Source organism: Hyaena hyaena, unplaced genomic scaffold (assembly GCF_003009895.1).
Source record: "Hyaena hyaena isolate Hyena2069 unplaced genomic scaffold, ASM300989v1 scaffold_284, whole genome shotgun sequence".
Classification (NCBI taxonomy): Eukaryota; Metazoa; Chordata; class Mammalia; order Carnivora; family Hyaenidae; genus Hyaena; species Hyaena hyaena.
In genome coordinates this window covers 1175489-1200099 of record NW_024080913.1, presented here as the reverse complement: position 1 = coordinate 1200099, position 24611 = coordinate 1175489, and the positions used below count along the sequence as shown (strand labels likewise).

The 24611-nt window shown below is 48.1% G+C and overlaps 3 protein-coding genes across 8 annotated transcripts in view; 1 reads left to right on the top strand and 2 right to left on the bottom strand.

Moving 5' to 3' along the window:
- The window catches only part of GABPB2 (GA binding protein transcription factor subunit beta 2), a 36528-nt gene extending 27818 nt beyond the window's left edge, over positions 1-8710 (bottom strand). For 2 of the 3 annotated variants that reach the window (XM_039246268.1, XM_039246266.1), the window contains exons 1-3: positions 8322-8710; positions 2319-2458; positions 72-239 (exon numbers count right to left, since the gene is read on the bottom strand). In XM_039246268.1, coding sequence (XP_039102199.1) covers positions 72-239; positions 2319-2426 — 276 coding nt within the window. In that variant the 5' untranslated portion in view covers positions 2427-2458; positions 8322-8710. The remainder of the gene's footprint in view (positions 1-71; positions 240-2318; positions 2459-8321) is intronic. The other variant, XM_039246267.1, reaches the window with a different exon arrangement.
- A 1144-nt stretch (positions 8711-9854) lies between these two features.
- MLLT11 (MLLT11 transcription factor 7 cofactor) lies at positions 9855-20176 on the bottom strand. Of its 4 annotated transcripts, XM_039246272.1 has the most exons (4): positions 20136-20176; positions 16958-17123; positions 15638-15709; positions 9855-11078 (listed from the first exon to the last, which is right to left on the bottom strand). In XM_039246272.1, the coding sequence occupies exon 4, from the start codon at positions 11070-11072 to the stop codon at positions 10803-10805; it is 270 nt and encodes an 89-aa protein (XP_039102203.1). In that variant the 5' UTR covers positions 11073-11078; positions 15638-15709; positions 16958-17123; positions 20136-20176; the 3' UTR covers positions 9855-10802. The 4 variants fall into 4 exon arrangements, with proteins under 4 accessions (XP_039102203.1, XP_039102202.1, XP_039102205.1 ...); XM_039246271.1 differs by lacking the exon at positions 20136-20176 and having other exon boundaries at positions 16958-17211; XM_039246274.1 differs by lacking the exons at positions 16958-17123; positions 20136-20176 and adding an exon at positions 16224-16486 and having other exon boundaries at positions 15684-15709.
- CDC42SE1 (CDC42 small effector 1) lies at positions 16579-24220 on the top strand. Its single transcript, XM_039246276.1, has 5 exons — positions 16579-16698; positions 19769-20087; positions 20603-20713; positions 21547-21635; positions 21930-24220. The coding sequence occupies exons 2-4, from the start codon at positions 20034-20036 to the stop codon at positions 21619-21621; spliced, it is 240 nt and encodes a 79-aa protein (XP_039102207.1). The 5' UTR covers positions 16579-16698; positions 19769-20033; the 3' UTR covers positions 21622-21635; positions 21930-24220.
- Positions 24221-24611: the final 391 nt, after the last annotated feature.

Below are 24611 nucleotides of genomic sequence, written 5' to 3'. Positions count from 1 at the left end.
CTAGCGCCCGTGTAAGTTAAGAAGACAGGGAGGTGGATGTCTTTCTCACAGTACAGATCCACCACTATTACCCTAACAAGCAGCTCCACGATGTGTGCGTGTCCGTCAGCTGCAGCCATGTGCAGGGGGGTCCTGTCCACTTTGGTCCGGGCATCCCTGCTAACGCCTGCTCGAAGGAGCACTTCTGCTGTGGAATAATGACCATACTGGGCTGCAAGGTGGAGGGGTGATGTTCCAAGCTGTGGGAAAATAATACTCATTGAATATCAACTGTGTGCAGAGTCCTAAGTCACTGAGAGACACAAATGAACAAGAGGTACAGTCTATGGTTCCTGTGCTTGGAGACAGAGTCTGGTTGGGCAAGAGGAGTAAAGAATATTAATTAAGAACTTAATCTACTAACAGGCAAGTAAATATACCACCAATTAAATAAGTGCTAATAGATTTAAGTCGGGTGGATTTGTCAGACAAGACTCTCTAAAGGACATGATGCTAAGCAAGGCTTAGAAGAAGGTAAAAAAATGGATAAACAGGAACATTCTGCATTGGGGTAAAGGTAAGGGATAGGCAAGTTCAAAATAATTCTTAGGAAAAGGGCAGAGACTAGAAAGTTACTGAGAAATTTGGGGTAAACTTTTAAGTGGTTGGAATAGAAGCCTGTTACCACAGTAACAACAAAGCAAAAAGATTGATGAGATGAAGAGGCAATACGATTTTAGCCATGGCATGTCAACAGCAATAAGCAGTCCATCTCATCTCAAAGTAAACCTTTCACGACTTCTCTATCTTTGGCCACTTTGGCCAGAAATCTATTCCTTTCTTTGTGTTAGGTTCTTTAAGTTCTTTATTCTTTGTTTCTCTTATATATTCGGCTTCTCTGCCTGACTGGATTTAATTCACATTGCTCTTTTCAGCTCTTATTTATAGAAATGCTAATCTCATAGGTTTCCTTTTCTTCCTTTTTGTGAGGTGCTAAGAACCTGCTGACCTCTAAAGCTATGAATTAATCACCCCAGGATAGAGGATGTTGGCCCATCAAATTGTTCAAATTAGGCAATGCTGGGGCGCCTGGCTGGCTCAGCTGGTAGACCACGTGACTCTTGATCTCGGGGTTGTGAGTTTGAGCCCCATGTTATGTGCAGAGATTACATTAAAATTTTTAAAAAATTGGGGCGCCTGGGTGGCCTAGTCAGTTGGGTGTCCGACTTCGGCTCAGATGGTGGGTTCAAGCCCCACGTCGGGCTCTGCACTGACAGCTAGCTCAGAGCCTGGAGCCTGCTTCAGATTCTGTGTCTCCCTCTCTCTCTGACCCTCCCCTGCTCACGCTGTCTCTCTGTCTCTTAGAAATAAATAAAAAACATTAAAATTTTTTTTACATTAAATTAGATACTGCTTACAAAATCCATGATTGTTTAGCAAGCCCACATTATAACCTGGACCTGGATCTTCTGAAACTGCTCTTCAAGCGGCTGCTTAGGCTCATGAAATCAGCACCTTCCTCTTAATGTATTTTAAGTGGTAAAAAGGAAACAAAACACCTAGACTCTTCCTTACTAACCAGGATACTTTAGAGGAAAAAAACCAAGTAGTTTATTAGTTTAGAAATGCACTCTTATTATGCTGATTTTGTTTAATTTCTAGCTAATTACAGGAGCCTATAACCTAAGTACACTCCAGGGAGAATTAAACCTTCAGAAAATACTCTAAAAAGCATTATGGAAAAGCACAAATATATAATACCTTACAGTGACCACCTATATACATCCACAGGAGACTCTTTCAATTTGGAAAACTAAAAGAAAACTACATACTTAGATAAAACAAAGAAAACAAAACACTTGTAGGGAGAATAAGGCAGAAAGAGAAAGAAGAAAAATCAACACAGTTATGTTCAGCCTTTAAGAAAAAGGTTGGGGCGGGGGTGCCTGGCTAGCTCAGTCCGTAGAGGGTGCAATTTTTGATCTTGGGGTTATGAGTTTGAGCTCTACGTTGGGCATAGAGATTACTTAAAAATAAAATCTTTGGCACCTGGATGGCTCGGTCGGTTAAGCGTCCAACTCTTGATTTTGGCTCAGGTCAGGATCTCACAGTTCATGGGTTCAAGGCCTGCATGGGGCTCTGCACTGACAGAGTGAAGCCTGCTTGGGATTCTCTTCCCCTCTCTTTCTCTGCCCCTCCCCTGCTTGCATGCTCAATCTCTCTCTCAAAATAAATAAATAAACTTTAAAAAAATTTTTTAAAAATAAAATGTTGGGAGGATGGAGAAAAAAGAAAGAAACTGGCAACCTCACACATCAGGAATAATTAAAAGAGCTTACCCAGTCTGTGGTGAATGGGGCGCCATTTGCCATCAAAGTTCTCACTTCATCATCTTGGCCTTTTCTTGCTGCTTCTAGTAACCTCTTCCCCAAGTCCACCAAAGACATCTTTATGCATAGGAACAGAAGTTTTCAGGAAGCTATAACTCAAACACAAGGAAAGCTGCCTATAAGATGTTTTTAGAAGACCTCTTGTACTTAAATATATGTAAGACAGTTCTCAAGCTGACTATGCAGTATGGCACTTCCCTCCCACCTCATCTAACACAATCAGATATTTGGAAAAGTGTAGGCCCTAAACAACAGTTCCCTAATGTTCAATAGTCAGAAAAATACTTTGGAAATCCGTGCAACACATCACCACCTCTCTAGCTTAAGAAATCAATAAAACAGTATTTCATCCCTTTGAAACAACTGTGGGGAGAAACATATGTCAGGGGCACCTCGGTGGCTCAGCTGGGTAAGCATCTGACTCTTGATCCTGGCTCAGGTCATGATCTCACGATTTTTGAGATCGAGCCCCATGTTGGGCTCTGTGCTGACAGTGCAGAGCCTGCTTGGGATTCTTTCTTTCCCTCTCTCTCTGCCTCTGCCCCGTTCAAGTGAACATACACACTCTCTCTCAAAATAAATAAACTTTAAAAAATGTCATGTCACACCAAAGAATGATGAACAGACAAACCAAGGATATTGAGACTCAGTTATACGGCAGAAACCTTTCCAAATATGAACAAAGTAAGCCTGCCATTTCAAGGAGAAATGTTCACTGCCAATTATTAAGTATAATTAGAGCTTTCGAGCAAAATTAGAATTTTGGGAAACAAATCCACCACCATGAGTTAACAGCTTACTATAAACTTTTCTGATGAAATTAGCGATGATACGAATGTGATTTTTTAATACTGTAAAATAAAATGCATCAACGTTTGGATGATCTACATAATTTGCAGAAATAATATTTTTCAAATAACCGATGCATGTTATAAAATCATGTACAGGTAAAAACAATAATTTAAAGTGAAAGAACAATTGATTTTAAGGTAATAGAGTATAATAATTTCATTGATATAGTTTCAGATTTCTCATTGCAACTAACTTTTAAGAAGTTGTCACTTTGTCCAGTTTTTGTGTAGCACCAAAGAAGAACACCCACAATTACCTGAAATAGCTATTAAAATACTCCTTTTTCCAAGAACCTATTGCAACAGATTAAATGCAATAGATATGCAGCTGTTTTCTTTTCTTTTCTTTTTTTTAAGTGTTTATTCACTTTTGAGAGACAGATAGTGCAAGTGAGGGAGGAGAAGACAGAGGGAGACACCGAATTGGAAGCAGGCTCCAGGCTCTGTGCTGTAAGGCAGGCTTGAACCCACCAACAGTGAGATCATGACCTAAGACAAAGTCGGACGCTCAACCAACAGTACCACCCTGATGCCCCTAATGCAGCTGTTTTCTATTAAGCCAGAGGTTAGAGAGATTTGCAAAAACATAAAACAATGCCATTCTTCTCATTATTTCACTTGGAAGACATTTTTTTTTATAAAAAAATGTGTTATTTACCTTAACACGTATAGGATTTACTATTGTATTTTAATTAATGAACATTTTAAAATTAATTTCCAGGAGCACCTGAGTGGCTCAGTCAGTTAAGCATCTGACTCTTGATTTCAGCTCAGGTCATGATCTGACTGTCCTGAGATCAAGATCAGGCTCCACACTGGGCATGGAGGCTGCTTAAGGGTTTCTCTCCCCCTCTCCCTCTGCCCCTCCCCAACACGCATGCATACATGCACTGTCTCACAAAAAAATAAAAGAATAAAATGCATCAGGAAATATAATTTCAAACAAGTACCCGTCATATTTTCAAATAAATAAACACAAATTAATTTCAAAAATAATACCAATAGATATAACACAGGAGTGTCCTCAATAATTTTTAAGACTATAAATGAGTCCTGAAACCAGAAAATCTGAGAGTCACTGGCTTAGGCAAGTCATTCAGCCACGATGTGATTTGATCTTCCAGTCTATATCATAGAGCACTATCCTCAAACACGGATGTCCAGGAGGCCACCTGGGAGTTTGCACAGAATGAGTATAGCCCAGGCTGTGGTCCAGACCCTTTAAATGAGTATGTTCACAAGGAGAGGATGGCCTTTAATAGTGTGAACTTCTGTAACCTAAATGTCAGTTTTTACAACTTAAGAAAATGCAACAGAAAAAAAATGATAAAACCTTATTATAGAAAAACAACACTTTGTATTTCTCCATAATTACCTTCCTTTTAAAATATCAAAATTGTGGAAACCAATGTGACAATAAACTATTTGTAAAAAAAAAAAAACAAAAAAAAAAATAAAACATCAAAATTGCCTTTCAGGGGCGCCCGGGTGGCTTAGTCGGTTAAGCGTCCGACTTTCGCTTAGGTCATGATCTCGCGGTTTGTGGGTTCAAGCCCCGCGTCGGGCTCTGTGCTGACTGCCAGCTCAGAGCCTGGAGCCTGTTTCAGTCTGTGACTCCCTCTCTCTCTGACCCTCCCCTGCTCACGTTGTCTCTCTCTCTCTCCTAGAAATTAAAAAAAAAAAAAAAAAAAACTTAAAAAAAATTGCCTTTCAGTTTAATTACCTTATTAGTAATACTTAAGAATATTTTTTAGGTGGTTCATCAGTCATAATGACTCCCTCACATTTTCTCAAATTACACTACACACATATATATGATATATATACATAACACGTATGTATATATACATCTATATACACATGGTATATATAATATATGGTGGATGTATATATAGATACATATAGATACACATGGTGTATCACCAAGTCTTAAACACTTCCATAACTGGTCATAAAGGGAAATGAATGCTGGCAAAAAGCAGAAGTATCCTTTTTTTTCTTCTTTTAAGTTTATTAATTTATTTTGAGAGAGAGAGAGAGAGAGAGAACGCAAGTTTGGGGGGACAGGGAGAGAGAGAATCCCAAGTAGGCTCCACACAGTCAGCATGTAACTTGATGTGAGCTTGAACTCAGGAATCATCCCAGAAGTATCATAATAGTGAAATTTCATCTGTTCTATACCACAAAAAAATACTGTTGAAGGTTGAGATATTTGCCTAAAGAGAAATCTGGTTTGCTTTACATTCCAGGGAAGCTGACTCTTTTAAAAAACAAGATCCTTTATTTAAATAAGCTGAGTTTATCCCACTGAAACTGTCGTCTTCAGCACCTGAACTCTTCCAAAGTATCTTTTTTTTTTTTCCTAGAAGAGAGAGAGAGACAGCGTGAGCAGGGGAGGGTCAGAGAGAGAGGGAGTCACAGATTCTGAAATAGGCTCCAGGCTCTGAGCTGGCAGTCAGCACAGAGCCCGACGCGGGGCTCGAACCCACAAACCGCGAGATCATGACCTAAGCGAAAGTCGGACGCTTAACCGACTAAGCCACCCAGGCGCCCCAAGTATTTCTGAAGTCAATTTTTTTTCACCACAGTCTGCCTTCATATACACATGGATTGTATCGCTTTTCTTTAATCACATTTGTGAGCCCATGTATCAGTACCACTAAATGGCAACTGACTCAGATTTGTCATCCCATTCTTTTTTTGTTGTTTCTTTATTTATTTTGAGAGAGAGAGAGAACTTCAAGGAGGCTCTGCACTATCAGGGCTGAGTCCCAAGTGGGGGTCGAATGGGGCTCAAACTCACAAGTCATGAGACCATGACTTGAGCCAAAATGAAGAGTTTGATGCTTAACTGACTGAGCCATGCAGGAACCCCTGTCATCCTATTCTTTAAACAGGCCATGAAAAGCCTTATTTCTTACTATACAAAGATATAGTTAAACTTTGGAATTAGAATGTAAGTAGGGAGTTAATTCATCACCTGATTAAAAAAAAAATCTCCTAGAAATGGGCTCTTCAAGGTTCTTTTCTCCCCTATCCTCCACTCTTTTGAGTTAACCTGAAGCATCTATCTAAAGTTAAAACAAAATGTATTTTTACAACAGTATTTTGGGGCATGTGGCTGGTTGTCAGAGGAGCATATAACTCTTGATCTCATGATCATGAGTTCCAGCCCCACAAGGGGAGTAGCAATTACTTAAATAAATAAAACTTTAAAAAACAATAATCGGGGCACCTGGGTGGTTCAGTTGGTTAAGCGTCTAACTTCGGTTCAGGTCATGATCTCATTGTTCATGAGAGCCCCGCGTCAGGCTCTGTGCTGACAGCTCGGAAGCCTGGAGCTTACTTCGGATTCTGTGTCTCCTTCTCTCTCGGCCCCTCTCCATCTCTCTCTCAAATGTAAACATTAAAAAAAAAATGTTTTTATAATAAAACAGCAGCATTTTGTATGCCATTCTCCCATATCCTATGTAAACGCTGACAATACCCACCAGATACGAGATGTAGCCAAAGTCGCGAGGACAATCTAGGCACTTTCAAGCTCCCTGATTATTAAAATAACAGGGAAAACATTCTCCCTTCCTGGATGTACCTCTACTTTTCCTATATCAGAGGTGAAGAACAAAATAAAAATCTAACTTGTCTCTTAGGCTTTTGGAGATGAATAAAGTACCCACCCCCTCTCCCAAATAAACATACAAAAACTCCAAATCAGTGTGTTTAAAACAATTTTTTTAATCTTTATTATTTTTGAGAGAGAGACAGAGTGTGAGCAAGGGAGGAACAGAGAGAGAGGGAGACAGACTCTGAAGGAGGTCCAGGCTCTGAGCTTTCAGCATAGAGCCGATGTGGGGCTTGAACTCACAAATGGTGAGATCATGACCTGAGCCAAAGTCAGATGCTTAACCAACTGGGCCACCCAGGTGCCCCTAGATATGTGTGTTTTAATAATTGATGAAGTGCTTGGGCTCTTGACAACAACAAAGCACTCTATTATCATAGAATAATTACATATGTTGACATAAGAATGCGGGGGCGGGGGGTGGATGTTGGGTGGCTCAGTCTGTTAAGCATCTGACTCTTAGTTTCCACACAGGCCATGATCTCACCATTCATGAGCTAGAGCCCCAAGGCCGGCTCTGCAGCTGACAGCAGGGGGCCTGCGTGGGATTCTCTCTCCCCTTCTCTCTCTGCCCCTTCCTTGCTTGCACTCTCTCTCTCTCTCTCAAAATAAATAAATACACATACACACACACACACACAAAACAGTTTGGGTGGGGTAGTTCTCTGTTATCAAAGAGTGTATCAAAATAGATGCTTAATAACATCTCTACTTAACTAGGTGGGTCAAACAGCACCAGGAAACTATGGCCCCAGACGGCCAAGAATGTTGTTAAATTGTTGGAGGTAAGCCATCGGATGTCCTTTCCCATAGATGTTTAAGAGGGAGAGGAATGGGATCATCTCTGCTGGCTCAAGGAAACCTGTGAGACCAGGAGAAAGCCAACGAGAAGGAGAAATGGAATTGAACAGTAGGACGACCCTTTTTTTCTTCTTCGATTGCACACGTCTCCACCGGGCAGCCAGCTGTACAAACAACTGGGCCACGAATGAGGGCGGGGCTCAGATTGGCGCGTTCACGCAAAATCTTTAAGCTACTGCTGAAGTCAGACAATTAAGAGTCCCCGTCTTCCCCTCCATCACCGCTCCTCCAGTCCCAGGCAGCAACGCTGTCTTTATGGAAGAAGAGTCAATGGGGGTAGTAAGCCAGGGTCTCGGCTCCGGGGCGGGGGCAGCCCGCCGGCCCGAGCTCCGCGCTGCCCCCTGGCGGTCACCTCTGCGGCCCCAGCTTCCCTGGGTCCGGCTCCCCAGCCCCAGGTCTTACACACCCCCCCTTCATCACCTCCTCCCAGTCCCCTCCCCTTCCTCCCGGCCGCATCCCCTTCCTCTTCGTCCCCCTCCCTGAGCTTCCCCCGCTCCGGCGAAGGGGCGCCGCTCTGTCCGCGCCCAGAAGTTCGGGGCTGGGCTGGGACGCCGAGCAACTTCCCACGGCAGTCTCCCTTCCAGCCCTCCAGAGTCCACACATCTTCGTCCCCCTCACCTCCTCGTCCGGGACGCTGCCGGCCGCGCTTCCACCGAGCCCGCCAGTTTGGTCCCGTTTCCTTCTCTAGTTAAGCCTCCCTGTCACTGACGGTTACTTTTTGGCCTTTTCATATATGCATATTTGGGGGGCCTTTAACCCCCCCTCGTGGAGAAATGGAGGCAACAAGATGGCGGACCCGGAAGTGAAGCCTCAGCGAATGCAATTCCTGGCGGAGGGATCCGTGAGGAGAAAACGATCAGAAAACCCACATTCCCGTTAGAACAGAAGAGCGGCGCACCGCCGACGCGCATTTGCTTTCCAGCGAAGGCCTTTTGGCGTGGAAAAGTGTGTATCCGAGACGACCTAGCGGGGACTATTTGGCGAGGGGCAGGATTGTTGATTACGTGTCTTACGTGTCGTGTAGTTCCGGTAGGGGATGGACCCGCGTGTTTGTTTTGGCGCCAAGGGCCCGGCGGCGGGCCGAGGAGCTATGTGTATCGGCGGCGCTCAGTGCCCCGTTGGTAACTTGTCTGCGGGCTAGCCTTAGCACTGACGGGAAAACCATGTTCCTCTGTCTCACCCTCGGGTGAAACTGTTGGGGACGTTCCTGGTCTTGCGCGCAAATTGAGCCCTGGTGCCTGACAGCCGGGTGTCCGATCGCGGCGTGAACGTAGGTAGGAGGTAGGGATCCCGCAAGCTGTCTGCCCAGAGCAATGGGACAAATAACGGAGTCTTTTTCGAGGGGCTTGAAAGGGGATGCGGCGAGAGTTTGCAAATCCCCCTACGCATTTTACTTCCCAGATGCTTCCCCTCTTCACACCCCCCTCCCCCCATCGCCACTGCCTAAGGGCGGCGAGAAATCGGGAAGGAAGCCCTTCGAAAGAACGTGAACGTAGAAAAGGACACAACCCGGCCCCATTCTTTTATTAGGTTTTGGCTTTTTGTCGTTTATGGTGGGCCTTTCAAAGCCAGCGGTTTTCGCGTCTACCTCCCTTTCTGAACTTGGTACTGCCATCTCTGAAGTATGGCACGCTCCCCGGGCACGATCCACCTTGCTGTTTACGGGTTCCCTTTTTGAGAGGCAAAATCTTGTTTCATTCCTGTGTATATCCTTTTTTATTATCTGGCCCATGGCGTCTCATATAGTAAGGACTCAAAAACTATCAGTTTGGTTTTGTGTTTAATGAGTTGAATTATAAGTAAGCAGGTAACGTATTTGGGTGAATTAGTTGGTTTCTTTTTAGGCAACTATACTGAGACCATGAAGAGCATGTTTGGTAGTGGGAATTGCTACCTCCCTATGTTGGGAGCCACTGGTCAAACAGAAGAGTAGTCGGTTGCATTTCTTCCTATATACTTTAAAATTTTAAGTGGATTTCACCCTGTTTGATACCTGTCCAGCCTGATGTTCGTTTTTTTTTAATGCACAAAGGCTACTAAGAGAACTCTTATTGAAAGATAAAAATACATAAGCTGAAGGTGAAAGCAAGGCTAATTTCGGCGATCTCTACCACTTCTCTTTGAAGAGAGAGAAAAACAAGAACCCAGGCCTGGGATTAAATGTCTTTATTAAAGAAATGAGTAAATGGCAGCACAAATCAGCAGCAATAACTTTGGAAGGAACGGGGGTACAAGGTGTAGGGTCATCATGTGATTATTTCAAGGTCTCAGGGTAGCTCAAGAACTGTGCCTGAGGCCCAGTGGTCAGTATTCTCTATTGCAGATGCGGGAGGGCAGGACTAAAACACTAGAGGCCAAACCCTATGCCTTTTAGACAGGGAATCAGACTTTACAAATTATCGTAGTACTCAGCAAGATTGCATGTTAAGATTTGAAATTGGGAGTCATTTTCCTCAGCTAGAGTTCGGAGCAAAGCGTAGAGGCTTGAAGAAGGACTACCCCTTTGAGAATATAGTTATTTCTGAAACGATTCCGTTCTCTCCCTTATTTTCATTCTCCATGATGTATCATTTCCTCTTGTTTTATACCTTTAACTACACCCAACTTCTCTGAGAAGAAGAAGGTACTGTAAGGAGCAGGATCAAACAGCGAGACTTAACACCTTAACAGCCTTTTCAAAATCCTGTCTTGTAGCAGATAATCTCAGCGCTCTCAAGGTATTCAGCAACTGTTGAAGAAAGATTCGTGTTTACTGATCTGGAGCAGGTATTGGGTTTGAACAATTTCTGAAGAGGATTAAAATGAAAAAAAAAAGAGCCCCCCATCTTGTACTATTATACTACTCTGTGGTGCCCCCACCAGGCCTGTTTCTGGAATTAGTATGGGGGAGAGTGCTTTGTGGCTTGAGGGCTTTTGAGAGAAACTGATAGGATAGGCAAATAAATAAATAATAAATACAACACAACTCTGGCAGATTCATCAGCACCACCTCAACACAATAGAGGGGAGACAGCGAGATTAATAGGACAAGGGTGGGAAGGAAGGGGCTTGTAAGGGAAGACAGTGAGGGCAGGGTGGTGGGAGAGAGAAGTCTTGGGCTTAAAGCAAGTCCAGTTCAAAAGAGTGGATGCTGGCAATGGGAGCTCTCCAGAAATTGAAGGTGCTGTATTCAAGGAGGGCATCGCCTTCGGAGTTTTTCTCCTCAACTCCAGTTGGTTGCCCGGTCATTTTGCCAGCGCTGCCGTCTTTGACCTTGTAGGTGGAGGTATCTGACAGACCCAGGCCTTCCAGCTCCGACAGATCCAGTTCTGGAATGGGCATCCTCCAGAAAAGAAAGGAGCTGTACTGGCTACTCACAGGGTCCCTCATAATTTCCTAGAAAGAAACCAACTGTTAGTCTTCATGCTACGGCAACCACTTCGTGGCCCATGGCCCTTCCTTGCTTAAAAACTTCGCAGGGCCGCCTGGGGGTCTCAGTCGGTTAAGCACCCGACTCTCGATTTGGGCTCAGAGGTCATGATCTCACCATTCATGAGATGGAGCCCGCCTGGGATTCTCTTTCCCCCTCTCCCTGCCCCTCTCCCAATTGCATGCATGCTTTCTCTCTCAAAATACATGAACATTAAAAAAAGAAAAACTGGTATAAAGAAAGAAGCTTGGGAAAAAAAAAACAACGTATTCCATTTGCCTCGGTATATAATCCAAATTTCCTAGCACAAGCTTTGGGAATCTTTCCTTTATTACCATTCTCTACCATTTCCTAACTTCTCCCATCTTGGAAGGACTTCCTCACTGCCTACTGCTTCAAGTCAGTCTTGGGTCTGGTTTTCAAGCTTTCTAGAATGTGGCCCATCCTTCCTAGCCACAGTACATTCTCTGGGAGTTATGCTCATTCCTGTCTTGCTTCACTTTGTCTACTCACTATCTTTTGTATTTTTAGTTTTTTACCTCCTAGATCATCAGTTTATTATAAAAGGACAGAACTTGGGACCAGTAGCTGGGATGGAAGAGAGGCACATGGCCAGGTACAGGGAGGGGCACAGAGCTCCCGTGCCCTCTCCAGGTGCACCACTCCCCCACATCACGTGTTTTCACGACCTGGAAGCTCCTCTATTCTACACAAACGCTACCCACGTTTCTAGGCTACTAGGAGTCCCTAGAAGAATTCAAGTCCCTAGAGAAATTGTTCCCTTGAACTCTTAACTATGTTTTTAATACCTAACTTCTTCCTGACTTTGGTTTAATAGGTACCTCTAAAAAGGGCTTCCGTGACATTTCTGCTTTCTGTTTTGCTGTCTGCCTTCTAAACCCTACTAGAAACTCCCCTTTTCCAAGAGGACTTCCTTAAACTTATTCAGCTCCCTCTACCCTGTACCTTCCAGCACCTCCCCCAACCCCCTGTAGAGTTTTACAGACTATATTAGCTTAGGGCTACATACAGACCACCGCTGTATGTCCTCTATCCACCTACTTCAAGAGATTGAGAGTTTCCACAAAGGCAAAACCCAGTCTATACCTTCTTTACAAGTGCTGGGCTTAGCACACAAGACATTTGAGGCTGCTGATTAATTTTCTCTGTTTAAAAAAAATTTTTTTAACGTTTATCTTTGTGAGAGAGAGAGACACAAAGCATGAGCTAGGCAGGGGCAAGAGAGAGAGGGAGACGCAAAATCTGAAGCAGTTTCCAGGCTCTGAGCTGTCAGCACAGAGCCCAACGTGGGGCTTGAACCCATGATCATGCCCTGAGTCAAAGTCAGACACTCAACTGACAGAGGCACCCAGGTGCCCCTAGTTTTCTGTTTATCCGTAACTTGCCACTCCCATCTTTTAGCCCACAGATATGCCTTAACAGCCTATATTTATATTTCTCTCTAGCCTACCTCTCCTTTAAAACAAAGCCCAGGTGCTTAAAAGAATTTTCCTGTGCTATAGCAAGTCCTTTATTCTCTGATCCTAATGCTAGAATTTACCTGAAACAAATGGATTGGGAATTCCAGGTAAGGAAAGTAAGAGTTTCGATCAGAAGGAGAAAGTCCTTTGACGGAACTGGAGACTTCTCTAGGACCTTCTCTAGGTACTCCTACCATCTTTTCCCACCCACACCCTGAGGTTATAGGACCTCCTGCACCCTGCTGGGTACCAGCCAAGAAGGGGCCGAAAGCGTTAGTTGAAATGTTCCCAAAGAGCAAAATGAACATTCCACTGCCTCCAAAAATAGAACCTGCATCTTAAAAGGCCTTCCTCCCAGTATATCCACTGGCTCCTACCAGGCCTGAGGTTCTTAAACGGTGGCTTTAAATAGGTTCCCAGCTGCCCCCGTATAATGTGCTAGGCGAACATGAGAACCCCTGCACCGCATAAACTATAGCCCCATATAATGTGAACTGTCTCGATCAACACAGAACAAAAAGGCCTTAATCCAGAGCACAGTTATGTGTGAGTGTAGGGGCTTTAGGACTGGCGAGTGGGCAGACTGGGAGGTTTTTCATATGAAAAGCCAATTCCCAGTGGCGCTTTTTCTTCTGAAGTTCAGGCTCCAAAATAAACCCTGGGAACCGAGCATTACTCAGCAGAGAAACTGCTTAGGAGGGTTATGTGGGGACTGGGACAGGGCGGGGGAGGGTGCTGGGAAGGTGAGGTCATCATCCTCTGATACTCCGCTTGATCATCTCCACAGTAATTTCCAGAGACACGTGCACAGAGAGAGCGCTGCAAAAAATGGCTGTACCTATCAGCCTACCAACTCTGGCTTCAGACAGGGGTTACATACCTCCTAAGATGCAAACCTCAGGACCATCAGTGTTCCTGACTTCTGACCACAGAGAGTTTTTTCTTTTCTTTTTTAAAACTATATTGCCAGTGATTTGCCTACATTGCTGGTTTTTTGTTTTGTTTTGTTTTTTAATCTCCTCCCTTACCAGTCTTCTCCAGATAAAGCTTAGTATAATGCTGGCCACATAATAGAGTCTTTAAAAAATAGAACCATTGGGAGAAAAAAAAAAATCACAGAATTTTAAAACTAGAAGGACATGTTTCGGGTTCCTGGCTGAGTGGAGCGCGTTACCCTTGATCTTGGGGCTTGAGCCTCATGTTGGGTGTAGAGATTACTTAAATAAAATAAATATACTCTGTGCTATAACATACTGTATATTTAAAAAAGAAAAGAATACATGTTAGAAATTATCTACTGACTTGTGAAGGCTTCCAGCCAGTTAGAACACAGGTCTCATTCCCAATCTGGTCTTTTTTGATGTATTGTACATAGATGGCTGCCTACAGTTTTATAGGGTCCTATATCAATATTCTCAAAACTTGCAAGAATTCTTAGTTGCTGAAGAACAGATACTCAGTGGCTTAGGTGCTGATTGTTCCTGTGATTCTGATCTGAATGACGAAAATGCAAAAGGCAGTAGAGAGCAAGCTAAAATCTGAGACAGGGAAAAAAGCTCTTTGACAAACTGACTCCTTTTCCTAAAACCAGGATATGTCCAAAAATTGTCCAAACAATCCCTGAGCGTCTGGCAGAGCATATCTTGCAATTAAAAGTGCTAAAGGAAATTTTACAAAATATTAACTTACAAGGCCTAAATCTCTAGCTATGTCATTGACTCGGAGACATGTACAGAGAGTACCAAATGCATTCTAGAAAGACACTCATACAAGCAGGGATGACATTTAAATTCAAGTCAAGAACACTGATTACACAAAATTGAAACTAAAATACCATTCACACTACTTTCATTACTAATGAAATTCTGGTGTCTAATTTAGTGTGGATTTAATTCCCAAGTCTCCAAATTTTGCAAAAGGTCCCTGTTCAGCAAGCCGTCTCTTCCCCTCCCCAAATGTTCTCCACCCATACCTCCTCTCTCTTTACATTTCTTAAAGGGCTTGGACAGTGCCTTGTACCACAATATATGCTCAATAAATACTTCCAAATGTCCTTCATAAATCTGGGTATTTTAGGCAAAGGTAATTTCTAAATATCACCGTCTGTTCGTAGGGATGCATGATTAGCACATACATAGTATAAAAAGACACACCCAACTACTCTTTGTCTAGACCCTCTGTGGGAATCCAAGGCCTACCTGCCCGAGAGGGCCTTGCTGTGTCATGCTGCCACCATTGGGGGGAATGACAGGGATGGTGGTGGGAGGGGATGGAAGCTCTCTGGCATCTCAGTATATGTGCCTCATTCTGGTTTTGGGTTTTCCAGTTAGACATGTCCTTCCCCTGTCTATTCCCACTGAGCTGCAAACAAGCATTCCCCTTCCAGAGTCTGCCACCATATGTAGCTTTTGTGGGCTGTACGGATTTCAGTTCCGCAACACAGAGGCTGCCACCTTCCTACCTCAAGCTGCCTCTTTCTTTGGGGCAAAGGTTTGAGATGGGGAGTGGGAGACTGTTAAAAGAGAGGTCCGGATTACTTTCAGTATTATGTCATCCCTTCCCCCAAATTCACTCCTAGGGAGACAAATAAGTTTGGGGTGAAGGTAGACACATCAATGGAACACTACAGAAAAAAATAGGGAAGTACAAGCTAGAGCAATACAGTAAGACTACAGATTCATCAAAAAACAGGTAAAACAAATTATAGCTTGAAAAGGAAGATATAGATAACAACTGAAGATAATAAAATACTTAAAACAAATTATAGGCAAATAGATGCTTGACATAAGGAGATAAATGCTGAGAATAACTACATGTAAATTGTCAGAAATTAATGTCTGTGGGTTATAAGGCAAAGATGGAAACCTTAGCAAAGAGATATAAAAGGTGATCAAAAACTACCCATTGTTCATAGCGCCCCCTTCTCTTGAACTGTCTCCCCCCCCCCCCCCGCTTCATCGTTATTAAGGGTCTTCAACCTAACCAGAAGCACCTGCTTTTTTATCTTTGCAGCCCCCTGCCCCCCTTCCCTCAATTTAGTTTACCTGTTACCAATGAATTACTAGCGTGTTCCCAAGATGGAAGGAATACCTCGGGGGCTCGGCGTCTGCTCTGGGCTGGAGAAAAAGAAGGCTGTTGGGGCTTTGACGGCTTTGTCTTCTCACTCCCTCTCCCGCTCCAGTGGCTGAGTCTATCTGCTCAGTCTCCCCCTGCAATGCAGCCCCTCCTAGGAAGGGCGGAAGGACTCCCCGCCCCCTCCTTGCCTGACTCGGCTAATTCAAACGATAGGTTCCAGAACACTTTAGGGAGGGAGACAGGATTAAAGCATCTCCGTAGGCCTTATTGGTCGGCACAATGATTCCCCAGCTCTTCCAGCACCCCCATGCTGACTGGGGTGCAATGAATGAAGCAGTTAATTGTCCCCTAATTTTAGGCTTATGGATTAAAACGCTTAACTCTAGATAACAATAGAGGGGTGTCCCTTTATTCCTCAATTTAAGGATTTTAGGTTACGAAATGTCTTATTTTTGAGGACCCGAGAACGCCTCCGTCCCTCCCCCCTCCAATCCCTACTCTTGCGACTCGTCTCCGCACCCTCGCAACGAGTAAATAAACCTAGGCCCGCTCCACCTTGAGTAGAGCACGGGGGGATGGGGTGGGATGCTTCTACGACTCTCTCAACCCTCGGCCGGGCCCCGGGGGACTTGGGGGGGCTCCTCTTCGTTTTGCCCCGCGGTGCCTGACGCGCAAGGGGGGGCGTGAGACTGCGGGCCGCGCGGCTTGCGGCTTGCCCCCCCTCACTCCCCCTTCCTCGGCTAGCGCAGCGGGGGCGCCGGCCGTCGGAAGCCGCCAGGCCACCTCCCACGGCCTCGCGTGGTGCAGTGCCTCCCCAGCCCAGGGGGGAGCAGTGCGCCCAGCTCCCGGCCGGACGGGTTTCGTAATCGCGTCGCCGCCGTTTCCGCCCCGAGCCGGCCCCACCTCTGCCGGCCCGCCCTCGGCTCCCCCACCGCGCCGCGGAGCCAGCCCGGGAAGCCCACACCGGCGGGCGCGGAGCGGGAGCCCCCCACCCGCGGCAGCCGCTGGCCGCTACGCCGGAGCGCGGCAGGTGAGACCGCGGCGGGGGTCCCCCGGCCCGTGAGCCCCGCCCGCCCCGCCGGGCGGAGACGCACCGGATGCGGGGGGTGGGGGAGGAGGGAGGCCGGGGAGATGCTGGGTTGGTGGGAACGGGGGTGCGTTCCTGGAGTAACAGCTTCCATCCACGCCGGTGCGGGGCGCAGGCCGTGGCCGCTCAAGAGTAGAGGGCCGGGAGGGACCAAGGTGGGGAGGCTAGAGGGGGATGAAGTCTCTCCCCGAGACTCACTGACCTCGGTGGCGGGGTGTGCAGGACAGAGTGAAGCACAGCTGGGGGCCTGGAACGGCTGAGCCTGAGACCGAAGCAGCCACGCGGGACAGAGCCAGGGCCCGAAAAATTCACAGCGGGGGCCCAGTCCTAGTTCGGCGTTGGGAGGAGCAGAGGATTTCTGGATAGAGCTGGGGAGGAGGCAGAAAGGCAGTCCTTGGGACTCAGCGTCCTGGGGAGGGAGCTTTGGGCCTAGCTCTGCTGGTTCCGAGTAAGCCCCCTCCCCCCCGACCCTTCTCGGGAAGGGCCCGATTGGTACTGGGGCCGATGCCTGTCATTTGACTGAAGGGCGCGGTTCCCTCTACCCCGGAGAGCCCTGGAGCCCCTCCGCAGCCCTGCGCCTGTCGCCTGCCGAGGTCCCCACAGGGAACCAGCTGCAGCCCCGGGCTTACAGCCAGAAGTGCCCACTCCATTCCCTCAATTCTCTTTCTCTTTCTCCTTCTCCAGCTGCTTCTTGTGAAGGCTTGTTAGGCAGCGGGTTGGAGGCCTTGGGGCTGAAGGCAGCGGGACCGGGAGAACCGGTTTGGGGCTAGACCAGGACCGCGGAACTACCTCTGTACATCCTTTCCCTCTGGAACCTGTCTCCCATCCCTCCTCCTGCTCACTCCCCCAATAGTTTGGAAGCTCCTTAGCCCTAGTGTGTGACCTTGGTGTCTCTTAGCTCCGTATTTCACCCTTCCTATTCGGGACTCGGGCCCAGTCCTCAGTGCTACTTGGCTGTCAGGATGTGGCCTTACACAGTCTGATCCTGATTCCTCCTGCTGTTTTCCTAGCCCCTTCCCCTCCACGGGGGTGGGGGTAAAGGTAGTGGGCAGTGAATGCAGGTGGCTCCTCCTTCTGGGCTTACCAGCTCAGTACTTCGTTTTTCCTCACCCCACTCACATCTAGATATTTTCGAGGACAGTGGCGGCCCGTTGCTCTTACTTCCTTCTCTGGCCTGTACCCCCTCGCCGCCCCCACATTCACCCTGCCCACCCTTCTCCACGCTCGGACGGTGCTGCCAAGTGTCAGAAACCCTTATGTTCTGTGTCCTGGGGAATGGAATTTCCTGGTCACTTCTCATCATCGTTGGCCCTTTCGTGCCAAGTCCTACACACATGCTTTCCCTCTATCCAGCTCTGGCCTGCTCCCTGGAAAGGGAACAGAAACATCCTTGTTCTCTCCACTGCCCCCTTCCCTTCCCCCCACTCCGCCCCTCTTCCCTCCCACCCTCCACTTCTGTCCGCTCAGCTGGGCGTTGGGAGAGAGTCCACTCTCTCTACAGCCTGTCTGGTGGGATCGGGGGTTTCCTCTGATTCTCCATTGTTTTCTTCATCCCCCCCGCCTGCAGCCCTCACCACCCGCTGCCGCCGCCACCATTGCGACAAGCCTTGTGACTGACTGACTTCCCCACTGCCCACAGCTCCCCTCTCTGGACAGCTGTGTTCTGACTTCCTCCCTGTCCCACTACTCCTCCCCTCCAGTGGTAGGAAGGGAAGTAAAGCCCAGGCTCCTGGTTCTCTCTCTCCCCTACAAGCCGTAGCTCTGTGTTCTTCGTGAGATCTCCTCCCGAAGCTATTTTAGAAAATCCTCTCAGTTGTTAGATCAGCGTAGGGTGCAGAGCATCGGGGTTCTAGCCGTGGAGGAGCGGGACATTCTTGTTCCTGCTAGAGGGTAATGCTCCTGACCAGCCCTGTTTGGAGCCTTTGAGGCTGCGTGTATCACAGGACTGGGAAAGTGCGGTGAGCACAGGGGAAACCCAGCTGTGCCCTAGCCTGGCCGGCAGTGAGCGAAAAAGGGCAGGAAGTTCTTCCCTGGACACTAACGCTACTGGAAAGTTCCTCATGTCTGGTTGGCTGATGAAGCTTGGGAATGGAAGTGGAGAGGAGGGAGGAGAGAACAGGTCACAGCATGAGAAGAGGAGGCAGGTGGGGAGGCCTGGGCCCTGCGGGGTGTGAGGCAGACCAGAGTGGCACGATGGGACATGTGAAGAGGGTGGGGAGCTGGGGAAGATGCCTTGTGGGACAGAAGATGCCTGGCACATAGGTCCCTACAGCCGGTGCACAGATAGTCTGTACACAGAGGTGCACACAAGGGAGTACTGCGGACACAGCCTTCGGGAAAGACCTCAAGGTCAAGTAATAAAGGAACTGGTAAATGGCTTCTAGGAGAGGTTGGATCTCAGTTGAAGGAAATGAGGAGGAACAAGGGCAGGGATTAGAGAGGGAAGAAACTCCTTGCTGTAGAAAGTTTCTCCTGAGGTCCAGCCTGCCGCAGTTACACACCTACAGCCTGGGCAGTCAGGGCCTTTCTTGGTCTTAAAGAAAATCTAGATGTTCAGAGTAAGGTAAGGAAAAGGGGAGGGACACGGGTGGAGGCCCTGTTTGTGAGAACAAAAAACCACCATTTCCTCTTCAAGGTCACTTCACCGCCCCTCCCCTTCTGCCCTGAACCCAGGGAGAAGGGAGGAGGGGCTCGTAGCACCCCCAGACTGCTCATTCCTGCTACTGTCCCCTGGCCCCTCCCATCTGCACCCTAAATGCTTCTATCCCCTTCCTCTCCCTTGGCTCCAGCATCTCTGCTCCTCAACCGAGCTCCCTCATGGTTCTTTCCCCTTCTCTGGGAGTCCAGCTGTGGGCTTCCTGTGTTTGGAGAGGTTAGTGTTGGGTGCAGGATGAGGGCCTTTAAGGGCGAACAAGGAGACCTGGGCTCATCGGGAGGGAGGCTTCTCCAGGAGAGGGTAGTGGTAGAGTTTTTCTCACCAACTTTCTCCTGTCTTTACTTTCCGTTCATCCAGGTTCCTGGATCTGAGGAAGACATAACCTTGTGGCTGCCCCCCCCCCCCCCCCCCAGTCTGGTCCTGCCAGGCCCTCAGGGTCTGAGACGCTGACCTTCACCGCCCAGCCAAGGGTACCACGGAGTTCGCCGTCTCTAGCCCTGTGCAGCTGAGTGGTGTCCTGTCCTGAACGCCCAAGGACACCAAGGAGTGGGCGTTCAAGGCACCAGAGCAAGCGCCCTCTGGGGCCTCAGGCAGAGGAGTGAAACTGGAACCGTCAGGGAACATGAGTGAATTTTGGCACAAACTAGGCTGCTGCGTGGTAGAGAAACCCCAGCCGGTGAGTCCCCGCACCCACCCCCACCCAGCACACACACAAGTCAATTACCGGGTCCTGTGAGGCACACACGCCACTCAGAAAGCACCCTGCCTGCCGCCCTCTCTGTCACGGCAGTCTGTCTGGCCAGGCAGGTGTGTACATGGGGTACAGGGGGGCTGGGAGGGAGCTGGAGGAACTGAGGAGTCCTAGCTGTCACTTCCTCTTTCTGTCCCTTCTGAGTTGGCGGGGTTGTAGGTGGAGCTTCGTACCTGTCAGTTTCCCCCCATTGTTGCCTCATCAGCCAGAGGTGACTTAGATAATGTCCTTTCTTTGCCTGGTGCTTGCTGTGCAGGCCCCTGTCCTCACCGCCTTGCCTGCATCCCCTCTGCGTCCGTCTTATTAGACCTTTGTGACTTCCCTGCTCTAATGCCACGTAATCTGGCTCATCAGGCCCTTAGCTCTTCCTTTAGCGGTTTTGCTGCGCTCTGGGTGGAAGAGGGGGCTTCAGACCTAACCCCGCTGTCTTCTCTAAGCAGAAGAAGAAGAGGAGACGAATTGACAGGACCATGATCGGGGAACCGATGAATTTTGTCCACCTGACTCACATTGGCTCTGGGGAGATGGGGGCCGGAGACGGACTTGCCATGGTAACCAGGGAATGGGGAGGGGCTGACGTGCGATTGTGGCCTGGAACCATTCCCCTTGTTTGAAGTTTAAGTGGGGGGACATAGTGAATAGCCAGTGGGGGGTAAGAGGGTTCCAGTTCTGGTCACCAGTTGCATAAACCCGAGACCGTGCATTTCAGTTTCTCACCTAGGCTGCCTCATTTTTACAATTAGTAAATCTTTGTCTATGGCCGTACCACCCTGAACGTGCCCGATCTCGTCAGATCTCAGAAGCCAAGCAGGGTCAGGCCTGGCTAGTACTTGGATGGGCGACAATTAGTAAATCTTTCTTCATTGGGGCGAGGGATATATATGACTCAAGAGTTACTTGGAGGGCTTTTTCCCAAAACCAGAGCCCTTCTATTAATTAAGAATTAATAGTAAGTCATAGCGCGGCTGGGTGTGTTGGGACAGGAAAGAGACTGAGTCCTCCCATCCTAAATAGTGTCTAATACACTTTCCTGCTCTTGGAACGAGGGGAATAGGCCTGGAGATGGTGATGGAGTCTTTTCACCAATTGTGAAACTCAGCTGAATATGAGAGAGTCCTTTGTGAGGGAGGCTTCTTAGTAAAAGACCCATTTGATCTCATCCTCATGAAAGTCAGTATGAAGGGAGACATTGAAACGTCCCTTGGAAGAATGGTGGTTGGTTTTAACCTTTTCGGATTGATTTTTTGGGGGGGGGGCCCCAAGGCGATGGGGTCTGCCTCTTCCTGGAGGGCACCGGTGGCGGGGGTGGCAGGGAGGGGAGCGGAGGTCACTTACTATGTGAGATTGAGACTTAGGACGGGAGTCCCACGTGTGCTTCCCACAGACAGGTGCTGTCCAAGAGCAGATGAGGTCCAAGGGAAACCGCGACAGGCCGTGGAGCAATTCCAGGGGCTTGTAGCTCCACCAGAAATGGTGAGTGGTAAGAGACGCCCACCCAGCACCCCCAGCCCCTGCCAACACACCCTCGTGGCCTGCTTCAGAACCCCCATCCCCTGCGAGAATGGGAGGTGAGAGGAGGGAGAATTAAAATGGAGGAGTCAAGACGGGAGGACCCGGAAGGGCAGAGAGACAGGGAGGTGCAGACAGCTAGAAAGCAAGAGGAAGAGCACATTGTGGAAATAACCCAGTCAACACTAGGGGGTGCCTTCTCCCCAAGGCCTCAGTTTCCCTTGAGGCTAATCTTCCTTCAATTTCTTTTTAAATCAGGTTCTGCTGTCTGAAGCCTCCACTCCATGTCCAGCTCGGAAAAGATGCTGCCCCCTCCTAGAACCAGTGACCCCAGGGCCCCTCTTTTCCCTATCTGCCTATCAGTGCCTCGGGAGGCTTGGGGGCTGGACTCCCTCTATTCCCTCTGGCTAGAGCCCCTCCTGGAGATGGGGTCAAGGCCACAGGACTGACCAAGTGACTACTGGTTGGCCAGAGGAGCTCAGCGGAAGCCCTTGGACACACTCAGATCTGAGATAGGAGCTCTCTGGGAACCCGGGATGAGTTCCCTTCTCCTGAATGACAGTCGAGGTGCCATCTGTTTTAAACTCTTAACCTGGAACTCCTTAAACGGGGTAGGTGAGCGAGATTCCCAAAGCTGAAGCCGGCTTTGCTGGGAAGCTCTCCTTACCTCCCTGCCCTTCTTCTTCCTCCTGGAATGAACTGAAGCAGACGTCGAGCAGGGAGGGGGGGGGGAGGGTGACCACTGCCTAGTCTACTCTTTCTCTCTAGACTTGAAGCTCACAGTCCTTCAGTATCTCTCTGCAACTACCAGGGTCTTGCTCTAGTTAGGCCTCTAACCCTGTGTCTGTCGCATGGTGAGTTCCCCCAACATCCATCTTTCTTCCTTTAATTAAAAATTTAATTTGAGTTCTCTTAATGACCTCCCTCCTTCTACTACCTCTACCCCTGACCCCATCCCTGCCAGGAACCTTATTGTTTCTCAGTGATTAAGACCTAGGTAACAGGTGGATCTTTTAACCTGATGGTATTCCATTTAACTCTTGGGGACCTTGCCTGCCCTCTGCCAATCTCCCTGCTGGCCCAGGTGAGGAGAAAGAGGGATCTGGAGAGAAATCCGGAACGTTGCAAAACTAGGAGGTAGGTCTCTGAGCGGACCTCCGAACCACTGAGGACGGGAGGGGTGGGTGGTTGAAAACCATCATCTGTAACTTTAAGGATCTTAAGGTCCTCGCCGCGTGGGAGCGGGGGACACCTCCAGTGCACGCACTCTCGACCCAGGAGCTTCTGACCTTGGGTTGGGTAATTCTTTGTAATGGGGGACTGTCCTGTGCATCATAGGACATGTTGTAGCCTATCTGGCCCACCCTAGTTAGGATAACCCGGACTGTCCAGATTATTGCCAAGTGTCTCCTTGGGGACAAAACCACCCCTAGTTGAGGGTCACTGCTCGAGAGTCCAGGTATTTATTTCTCTTTCGAGTGTTTTCCTCGCCCTCCTCCCATTTCATTATTCATCCTCAGCCTGCGCCAGGCTCCACGGGCCACATAGAACCTCTCCACAGGCTCCTTATTCAGTGTGGGGCTCTGCTCGCACGGGTTCGCGTCCCCGGTGGATGCGTTATCTGCTTCTCCATTCTTGTCTGTGGAGAAGGGGCTCCTACGGTGTGGACTCGGGAACGGGGTTTAGTGAGATTGGGGAAGAGAGGGAGAAAAAGCAGAAGAGAATGCCACGGACACCCCGGTGTATCCTCTGCAAACTTTAAGGTCTATTTCTGTGCCCCAGTCCTAGACCCAGACACAAATAAGACTCAGGGAGTTTTGTCTGAAGACCAGGTCCCACCCCCCACCTGGCTGGAGTCTGCGTTTGGTGGGAAAACAATGCAGGAACAGGGCCTTCAGGCAGTTTGTTTTCTCAGGTGTTTTTTCTTCTGGCCCCTTCCTTGCAGGGTGGGTAGGAAGGCAGGTCAAAACCGGTGGGCTTCTACCTGTTGGGAGGCTGAGAGGGTGGGGTCTCTCATTAGCTCAGTAATTAGCAGCATCCTGTCTGATGGTGACAGGGCAGGACTGTGGGAACTGGGGTCCACCCTGCTGCCTCCACCATCCGTCCAGGTTATCCCTCCTCTAGTGACGGGTTCTAATTGTGTCTCCATTTCAGTGTATTTCCTGCCACTTTTCAGGGTCCAAGATCAGTCATACATTCCCGATTTACTGTTCGAATCTAGCTAGTTGTTCTGAAAGTAGCTCATTGTGTCCTAAAGTAGCTTAATGGCCTGCAGATCACACTCAAACCCTAACAGGATAGGGTGGAAAGATGGGGGGTGCATGGACTGTTTGGTCACCCTGGTCTTTAGCCTTATTCTGATGTCTTTTCTTTGGACACAGTCCTCTTTGGTGTTCTCTCGCCTTTAGCTACCTTTTCTAATATGTATGCTACCATCACTTTAACAGTATTTAAGAGTGATGGCAATGGGTTCAAGAGTCATAATTTATATTAAAAATGTGTTGGACTTTTAAATACATTTTTCAAATAAAAAATGTTTAAGCAAAAGAGTCGCAGAGTGATCACTACAGGTGTGTGTGTGGGGGGAGGGGGTCAAGGGATAGATGCAGTTGATGTAACTCCTAGAAAATAGCCAGCATGGAATTCTGTGCCAACGTCACCCTTTTCCAAGGAGAGAAGGCCAAGTACTGTGAAGGCAAGAAGACCACCATTCTCTGCCAAGAGCTCACCTCATTCTTCCTGTTCCCTCGTCCTGGCTTTCATCTGAGATTTTTCCGTCTCCAAAGAACCACTAGCTTAAAAACGACTTCAGGGGCGCCTGGGTGGCTTAGTCGGTTAAGCGTCCGATTCTCGCTTAGGTCATGATCTCGCGGTTCGTGGGTTGGAGCCCCGCGTCGGGCTCTGTGCTGACTGCCAGCTCAGAGCCTGGAGCCTATTTCA